Source organism: Cyphomyrmex costatus, unplaced genomic scaffold (assembly GCF_001594065.2).
Source record: "Cyphomyrmex costatus isolate MS0001 unplaced genomic scaffold, Ccosl1.0 scaffold1445, whole genome shotgun sequence".
In the NCBI taxonomy this organism is placed as follows: Eukaryota; Metazoa; Arthropoda; class Insecta; order Hymenoptera; family Formicidae; genus Cyphomyrmex; species Cyphomyrmex costatus.
Window position 1 is genome coordinate 38576 of NW_017275441.1, and position 9600 is coordinate 48175.

At 32.1% G+C, this 9600-nt stretch overlaps 2 protein-coding genes across 2 annotated transcripts; one reads left to right on the forward strand and one right to left on the reverse strand.

The window, feature by feature from the left end:
- The first annotated feature begins 3425 nt into the window (after positions 1–3425).
- On the forward strand, positions 3426–4584 carry LOC108783209 (proteasome subunit beta type-2). The gene is made up of 3 exons (XM_018551716.1): positions 3426–3671; positions 3955–4311; positions 4385–4584. The coding sequence occupies exons 1-3, from the start codon at positions 3581–3583 to the stop codon at positions 4558–4560; spliced, it is 624 nt and encodes a 207-aa protein (XP_018407218.1). The 5' UTR covers positions 3426–3580; the 3' UTR covers positions 4561–4584.
- A 1690-nt stretch (positions 4585–6274) lies between these two features.
- On the reverse strand, positions 6275–8815 carry LOC108783206 (minor histocompatibility antigen H13). The gene is made up of 6 exons (XM_018551715.1): positions 8507–8815; positions 8031–8141; positions 7879–7961; positions 7575–7749; positions 6991–7484; positions 6275–6903 (listed from the first exon to the last, which is right to left on the reverse strand). Exons 1-6 carry the CDS (start codon positions 8696–8698, stop codon positions 6822–6824), a joined length of 1137 nt encoding a protein of 378 aa, XP_018407217.1. The 5' UTR covers positions 8699–8815; the 3' UTR covers positions 6275–6821.
- Between the last annotated feature and the right edge of the window lie 785 nt (positions 8816–9600).

Below are 9600 nucleotides of genomic sequence, written 5' to 3' on the forward strand. Positions count from 1 at the left end.
AGAATGCGTAAATTTAATTTTAAAAAATAAACGAGAAAAGAATGTAACTGTATAGCAGCTTTATCATTAATAATAGCATTAATTAAAAAAAAGAGACCATGCACTCGAAAACGTTACTAGATTGAACCTGTATTATATTTAAAAAAGAAATTTACATAGATTTTATAATAAGATATTCCTGTTTTATGACTTGAAAATTTACGATTCAGGAATTACTTTAGAATGTCATCAACTCAATTCGAAGAACTTTTAAGCATCATTGCGGTCCTCATATGGAAATTAATATAAACTTTCCAATTAAAACAGAAATAATTATTCCGAAAAGAATTAGTCCGCCAACGCTAGAAAGTTGGATAGAAACGAACTTTTTAGCGTCAACCATAGATAAAATTACATAGAGTGAACAAGAACAAAACGAGCGTTAAGCCCGGATCCTCATACGGACAACAGCGCTTTGACACCGGACGCTGATTGGTGAAAAACGGGTTATGGGGGTAAATTTTACCCTCGCCAACGGTACGAGGATCCGGGCTAAGCGTTTTAGCGTCAGCATGAAATGGCACTTTTAGACAACCTCTAGTAGAGAGAATCGCCAACTTGGTCACGTGACCAATTACGTGATTGGCTGGAGGAAATGAGCAGATTTGGGCATCTCGACACCAATGCATGACGTCAGAACACATGGCGGCCCCATCGTTCGCGATGAAATATTTCATATATGTAATACTACTATATGGCTAGTGCCTATAAGAGGGAGTGAGAGGAAGCGGTCCCAGAACCACGGTGCGGGAATATATATTTCCCTCTCTTTCTAAGAGTACTTTGAGTGTTGTGCGCATGCGTTGGATTGATTGCATCCGCCAATAGGAAAATAGAGTGCGATCAGTGAGATGACGCGAACAGGTTATGCTCGTTATGCTTATTAGATGTGTGCTGTTGTACACAGGCAAAAATGGTCAAGATATGTTATTTATGTGGCAAAAAGCCTAATGCGCCTAATGCGACTGAAAACATTAGTTTGCATAGGTATGAAATAGGTATTAGTTTGCACTGATTATCATGAAATTTCTGTAAGGGATTGCACTGTATTCTTATATACATAACGGCAATTTTGAAAAAGTTTATTTCATAAAATTAGGATTAATTTATTTATTCCGACAAAACTGACTCTGTTAACTGTAACAAGGTTATACCCTGAAGCGGAATCAATTACTTTTTCCTTCTTTGTTACACATATATGTATATTTATCCTTCTATTTATCATTGATGGAGGGGATGAATCCGACGCATGCGCACAACGTTCAAAGTACAGTGAGAAAGAGAGAGAAGTATATTCCCGCACCGTGGTTCTGGGACATGGACTTCTCTCTCATCTAGCCATATAGTAGTATTACATATATGAAAAAATGTTAACCGAGATGATTGCGGGTACCGACAAACAATTAACTTTTTTGTGAAGTTAGTTAATATTCGTTAAAAAAATAAAAATGTTGTAAAAGTTTATGTATACATTTCTATCCTATATGAATTTATAAGGTTATCGACGTTTGAATTGGAGCGGAAGTTGCCACAAACTACGGACCAATCAGAAATTATCTCTCTCGTGTCCAGACTCTGGTATAGGGTCTCTAGTTCCACCTCCACAACCGGAAGAAACGGGTTTCTCAGCGATAGAAGCGCCACGAATTTCTTGCCGCTGCGGAGCGTACAGTAAACTGCAGAGTCGATACTCCTTTCCATGGTGGAAAGAATATAAGGTGAGCTATTCCCGTGGATGCGCAGTAGCCTAAAAGTAGTGGGGAGCTGACAGCCAATCAGATCTAGTCCAAAGTGCAAAATTCAATATGGCGTAGAGTGCCAATAGTGTAATACGCCGCGATCTTTTAAAGTACTCTGAAAAGTAAAAATTTCAACTTCATTTTTTTCAAACATTTTACCATGCCACATTGTTTCGTACTAAATTGTAAAAATCGTACCGGTTATACATTTAGCAAAAATGTTAGGTATTATTCATTTCCTCGAAATTCTAAGTTACGGTCGAAATGGTTGACCGCGTGTTAAAAAGACGAAAATCATGAGATTACACATGGTAAATGAATCATACATTACATTTAAAAAACATAAATATTAAAAATAATAAGAAGAAACAGAGCTATGAGCCTAAAAATTCGTTGAATTATAATATAGATGGTAAATTAATTAAGTCATTGTGTTAAAAATATATAAAATTTAATATAAACATAAAAATATAAAAATATATAAATTTAATGAACAACAAACGTTTCGACCTTTGTTAGGTCATTATCAATGTTTAAAATGTCGCGAGAATCGTTAACGATATACGGATAATTATAACATAATAACGGATATTAAAAAACAAAATATTTACCATCTATATTATAATTCAACGAATTTTTAGGCTCATAGCTCTGTTTCTTCTTATTATTTTTAATTTTATTGAGCCTTATTATAATTATATATAAATATTAAAATATAATACATATCTTAGTAACTATTTTTTGTTACAATAATTTTTATAAATATTACTTTTAGAAAGAATATGTGAGATACATTTTTCATCAGATTGTTTCGAGCACAAAATGATGCAACTGATGCTGAACTGGATTTATTAGACAAATTCGAGACTATTGTCGCAGAACAAGATATAGAATCACAAGCTTTAATTTACGTGGCAGGATATGTGGCCCATCGATTTCAATATAAATATCCACAATTAGGCTATAAAACAAAAATGATATCTTCTAGTGATGATTGGTTATCGTGCATATCCCGAGAAAACTGTATTTATCCTACTGCTGAATTTTTGAAAACTGCAGAAGTGACAGATGCAGAATTCCACAAATTTCATGGCAATTTTTTTAATCTCGAAAGTAAAATCTTTGATAAATTGTCTACGATAGTTTGTACTAAATTACAAAATACGTTTCCTCCTGAAGTTATCGCGTGTCTAGTAAGAACGAGAACATATATTAGAATTAGAAATATAAATAAAAAGATTGCAATAAATAATAACCAAAAAAAGTTAAAACATATATGCAATATTGTTACTTAAAATTTATAACTTATTTATCTCTGTTTTACATGTTATCTTATGTCAAATTGTTTCTTTCTGTTCTGTACCGTTATTTTATGTAATATGATTTATTGTTTTTAATTGTCATAAATATTTTATAATTTATATAACTAATTTCCACTAAAAATATCATGTTTTTATTATCAATTACTCTCCTACATTTAAAATACGCGCCTCTCCGAATGGGCCAGAACTGATTGGTTGAATTTTAAGCAATCCCCTCCATGTCTCCACCATGCGCAATATCTCACCTTATATTCTTTCCACCATGCTCCTTTCTACTCCTTCCTAAACTCCGTGACTGTGGGCAGAGTGACTGTCGACTGAACTGAGTGCATAAGTGCAAGCAACACGCACATATCTTATTATATTGGGATTGTCGTACGTACGGTTAATTTGTCATTTTCGTGACAAGCATTTTCACTGTGTTTACTGGTTATTTAAATCTCTCGAGACGATATTCGCTGATACAAAATTGTGACAAAAATGGAGTGTTTAATTGGTATTCAGTGCAAAGATTTCGTGCTAGTTGCGGCAGATATGACAACTACACAGTCTATTATAGTTATGAAAAGTGGTATGGTTATCACGTTTTATATTATTATTACTACATTAAATTTTCGTTATTGATGATATGTACACATACATATATATGCACGCACATTACTCAAATACATATATTAACATATATGTATTGTATTGTATGTTGTATTGTAAAATTCATTTCCATTATATCATGTTATATACAGCAATGTGTATATAACTATGTATATCTACAATATTTTTAATTAAACTGTATGTAGTACTATTGTTATCAATAATTATTGTAATAATTAATCGGTAATGATTATAATTTACAGACGAACACAAAATCCATAAGATTTCTGACAAGCTTGTCATGGCAATATCTGGAGAATCAGGTGATACAACGCAGTTTTCCGAATATATTGGGAAAAATATTCAACTATACAAAATGCGAAATGGCTATGAATTATCTCCCAAAGCTGCAGCTTGTTTCACAAGGAGAAATCTAGCTGATTATCTTAGAAGCAGGACTCCATACTTTGTCAATATGCTATTGGCTGGATATGATGTTGATTCAGGAGCAGAATTATACTTTATTGATTATTTAGCATCCTGTGTAAAAGTTCCTTACGCGACTCATGGATATGGTGGGATGTTCTCCATGTCTGTTTTAGACAGATATCACAAATACGGTAAGATGAGTTTAGACATAAAACAGCAAACAATATAAAAATAAAAATATATTAATAGAAATATTTCTTACAGATTCTACTGAAGAAGAAGCATATGCCTTGTTGAAGAAATGCGTGCGAGAAATTCAGAAACGTTTAATTGTTAATTTACCAAATTTTAAAGTTCAAAAGATATCAAAGGATGGAATTAAAGATATGCAGCCAATTACAGCTGAAAACTTGGCTGTGGAAAGTGCTGCTGAAGCATAAAAAAATGTTTACTTAATATTTTCTGGTAGCAAAATATTTCTATTATTAAAATAAAAGATCTAATTATAATTTAATAATAAAATTATCAATGATTGTAATTGCTTACTTTTTATCAATTTTTAAAAATAAAATTGGTGCATCTTAATTTTTCTATTCTTATCACATACACGTGTATAATACTTTAAAACTTAAGATATGAGCAAGATGGAAAAATCTATTTTTTGTTAAAGATTTTAATATAAATAAAAGAAGTTTTGTTGAATAGGAGATTGTCAAAATTTTAAAATTTTGCGAAATATAACAATATTTTAATACTCGTAATTTTTGATAGTGGATGAAAAGTGATAAGTATTGTCGCTTATTTGTTACAACATAAATTATCGTTTTGAAGTTGCTTGCAGGGAACGAACAGAAATACGAATATAGAGATCCATATTTAAAATACATTTTTAGAGCTAAGTGCGTACTTTTATTTCTAAAATTCTATAAACTTCGAGAAGCAAATTTATAAACGTCATCGAAATAAAGGTTGCTTAGCTCTGTAATATTTATTTAAAATTATTCGCAAATTATAACCAGCGGTTTGACTCACATTACCTGTCATATTTGTTTTTAATTTATTCATTAATTCTATAACCTTGTTTATACCAAGTCCTTAATGTGCGTATTAACCAGTAACTTTCTATTAAATTAATTTAACTAGTAACTTAATTTCTCTCAGTGATGCATGTAAACATATATGTATATAATACACAATATGGTTATTTAATCCAGGGCTCGGCACGGGATGCAACTTTCGACCGGTTCGAAAATCTGCCGAAAGTTGCATCGCGTGCCGAGCCCTGATTTAATCTAATCATATAGATATACAATTAATAACTTAGTATCTGCTCATATAAATTAAAACTTTTTTTATAGATATACGTAATTATATATTGTACCAGCTTAGTATTTCTTTAAATTGAGTTACTGAAGTTAAATTACTAATTAGTATGCGTATCAAGTGTTTAGTGTAAACTAAGACTAATAATATAACTACACACTAAATACGCGCTAATATCGTTAACTAAGTGTGTTCTGAATACGCCCAAAGAAAATGAGAATGAATATATTTTATTTTTCTACAAACAGTTATTATATTTCCAAAATTACATTTCCACACAGTTTTAATAATTCGAAACATTCAAATCTATTTAAAAAAAAATTTATTATTTTTTTAGTTAAATCATTGTAACAAATGAGCAATAATATCCTACTTATATCATCAGAATTATAATTTACTTTTATTTCTTCACGAATCAAAAAGAAATGTGCAAGTTTAACAAATTTTTAATTTATATTATTATATAATACATTTTACATTTTTTCCAAATAGATATTTGTATTAATTTTAATCGTAAATATCTATTTCTTACAAATAAATAGTAGCATTTGTGTACTACAATGGTGTGTACGTTTTAATATTTCGTTATAATAATTTTAAATAAGAAATAACTTCTTATACTTTATATATAATTCGTTTAACGCATCGCAAGGAAACAAAATCATTTTTACATTCATAATTCATGATTATCACTCACACATGGTAAAAAAATATTCAGAAATCCTAGAATATTAGTAAAAACTTATGTGTAACTGGAACTGGAGTTGAAACTTATACCAAATTTAATTCTAGAATTGTATAACGCAACATACTACAAAACTTAGATAGACTTTTATAGCAGTTTATCGCGCATACTGCCTACGAAATATTGTATAAATCAACAATTGGAAGATTTCGTTTCTCTCTCTTTCTCTCTCTCTCTCGTGTCTCGTTCTTCTAAAACAATCAAATTCTGCTTTGTTGTTTAACAGTTTCCGAAATTTCTCATTTGAAATGCCATTATTGATACCATATATGAGTGATAAAAATTTCTTTTGCATGCATACGAAATAGCGTTCTTGGTTATCGTAGTCCTAAATCCTATATTAAAGTTTTCAGCATAGGATTTAGAACTTTTCAAATCGAAACAACATCAAGATGTTATCCGTGAACGCTCATTGTGAATCATGAATTTTTATTACATGGAAATATCTTGCAACGTATATATTTGCAAGATATAGTTACAAGCTATTGTATTTTACAATGCGTGATTGTACGTCTTGAGCATGAACTATGAACTATTACTCATATTCTTTTCCATACGCACGATGAATTCGAAAGATAATTACGGAATAATGTAAATTGTATATAGCGTGTTTTTTTATATTCAATCAGGATATTATTTATCCTTTTTCGTTTCTGCTTGCATCTGCTCAGATTGTTCTGCTGCGTTCGTAGGTGGTGATGGATGATCCTCATATCTGAAATATAAGTAAAGAAAGAATCTTTTACGTATGTTAAATATAAAGAAACAAATATAATGTATACCATGATAAGAAGATACTTACGAAAACAATGCCTTGAGGTCTCCTTTGACTAACGCCAAGAGCAATGGCGTGCCTATACACGCGGGTACTAAATACAATAGAGCAGGTTGTGCGTGATCAAACAAGTGCATAATCATCATGGTGGCGAGTAATCCCATAAAGTATGCAAAAAATGTCGAATAGAAGTAGACATTGGTTTTCCTGCTCAAGCTGTTGTCGAAACGCAAGAGCAATGCTATAAAAATACCAGGTAATACAATATCACCTAATCCCAATATGGCAAAATTATCAGCATTCAAGCCTTTTTCTAAGAGATCCTGGGGAAATACAAGTTTAATCGGCACTTCAAAAGACTTTGCGACTGTTACCATTACGTCTGTACCAAACACCCAAAAAGCATCATAAAACAGAAGACCACACAGTAAAATGCATCCAGTCACGACATTGTTAAGATGTAACAATTCGACTCCATTAATAGCAAACGCTATGCCAAACAGATTGTTAGCTATCCAGTGCTGAAAAAAATATATAACAAAGAGAGAGAGAGAGAGATATAAAAAGTTTCAATCTATATCGAAATCTGTACTTATTTTTTCATTATTTACTTTTTTCAGAAGATACCAAGCACCCACAAACGAGCAGCACACAAGACACACAATGTCATGAAGATTAAACTTGTAATTAATTATATGCTCCTCTTTATCATCCTTTCCTTCTGTGAATAAAATGTGATACTGCGTTTTTGGAATCGCAGCAGGTACTAACGATGAAATTAATGGGCTGAAATTTAAAACCTTAAAAATTCCTTTGATAAAGTTAAAGATGAATAAATGATCAAAATAAATAAAATAATAGAAAGTACTAAAGAGAGTCTATGATGTACTTATAATTATGCAAGAGCTTAAGTACCTTGTAAGATGACATAAAGCTAGAATACCAAGAAAGAAAAAATATCCAGCCAATATCAAGTTAACATACTCCTTTGCAAACACCTGCCAAAAATATTTTCAAGTAACATTTTGTCATACAAAAGTAACATTTATATATAAACATTCGATTACCTTATATAATATATACAAGCTAACTAATGTAACACTGGAGATAAGAGGAAACATGGCAGCTTCTCTACGAGACATTGTGTCAGGTTGCTCGCCGCTTGTTTTATACAATTGCTATAAAATAAAAGGTAAAATAGTGACATACACAAAAGAAACATACAAAAAAAATTGACAATATTTATATAAATGGTACATAATTTTGCAATTGTATGTAGTACTATTGTATTTCCAATAGCGCGCGCTCTATTCTGTTATGCTACGCAAATAATGATTTTATTGAACATTTGAATTTAATTTTATTTAATCTCAATTACATGAAATATTAATTCATATTTAAAAAAAGGGATAAATATCAAAAACTATCAAGCATTTTTTCTTACAAATAATCATAATACATTGTCTTGATTAAAACTTCATGTGAAAAGAATAGATTTTATTGTAATGTATGTTTCAAACATATGTCAAAATGCATAACTAACCTGCTGCTCCTTATGATGTTTGACCGCACGATAGCTACCAAAGAAAATTGGTAGAATGGCCATAATAATGAGGCTGCCATAAGCAATCGCCATTCCTTCGGGCGTCGATGCCATTCTACCTGTGGTTGCATTTTGGTATTTCGTTAGGTTTTCATTCGCTTGTGTCAAAATTTCGTTCACCGAGCTCGCCATCTTGGATATGTCGACACGACACACGACTACGCGTACGCTACAAAACGTCAAAACGACATGTCGACACAGCTTGACTGCACTTGGCGACCATGAGCGATTAGGGAAGGGTATGTACTTTTAAGCTTATATAAGAAATGGACGAATCACAGTCAATTATTCTCCTCCCACGACTATAAAGCCGTAGAGTCCTAGATATTAGAGAAGCGCAACCGGCTTAAGTCAGTATCGCAAAATTACTAAGAAAAGTATTAAAAATGGCGTCGTTTGCAGACGAAATATGAAATCCACCAATCGTCTATTAGTCAGCCATTTTTAATACCACTGAATGAATAGGTCTGTTCGCGTTGCATGAAATCCCCAAATAATTTTGCACTTAAAGTGAGATAGATGTATATTCGGCTTTAAAAAGAAAGAAAGCGAAGATGGTAAGTGCAAAAAGTGCAAGCAACGCGAACAGACCTAATGTCATGATTGGCTGACAGTCAGCTAATCAGGACGCGGAACATCGGTTGCGCTTCTCTGATATCTAGGGCTGCGTTCATAAAGTTTACTCTTTAACTCAGAGTTAACTAGAGTTAACTCTATAGCGTTCAGAAACTCGAATATGACCGGTAGTATGTTCAGAGATTCGACAGGATTAACTTTAGAGTTAACTTCATGAAGGAAGATATAAGGAGACTCCACTCGGTCTCGCCAGTCTACAAGACATGAACCCATTTTAGGTTTCGAGTTCCGTTTCCGATTCTCGACACTCGCAGCGCTCGTGAATTTAGTAGTGCTGCGCATAATGAGTGCGAGTAAGAGAAATGATCATTTCTCTTACTCGCACTCATCAGAATCGGAAGCTGAACTCGAAACCTAAAATGGGTCCACTTTTATTTTACGGAGTGGAGTCTCCTTAT

Coding starts and splice junctions, on each gene's coding strand:
- LOC108783209 (XM_018551716.1), top strand. CDS start 3,581: ATGGAGTGTTTAATTGGTATTCAGTGCAAAGATTTCGTGCTAGTTGCG. Junction 3,672..3,954: donor TATTATAGTTATGAAAAGTG/GTATGGTTATCA, acceptor TATAATTTACAG/ACGAACACAAAATCCATAAG. Junction 4,312..4,384: donor AGACAGATATCACAAATACG/GTAAGATGAGTT, acceptor TATTTCTTACAG/ATTCTACTGAAGAAGAAGCA.
- LOC108783206 (XM_018551715.1), bottom strand. CDS start 8,698: ATGGCGAGCTCGGTGAACGAAATTTTGACACAAGCGAATGAAAACCTA. Junction 8,142..8,506: donor AACATCATAAGGAGCAGCAG/GTTAGTTATGCA, acceptor TTTATTTTATAG/CAATTGTATAAAACAAGCGG. Junction 7,485..7,574: donor CTTGGTATCTTCTGAAAAAA/GTAAATAATGAA, acceptor TATTTTTTTCAG/CACTGGATAGCTAACAATCT.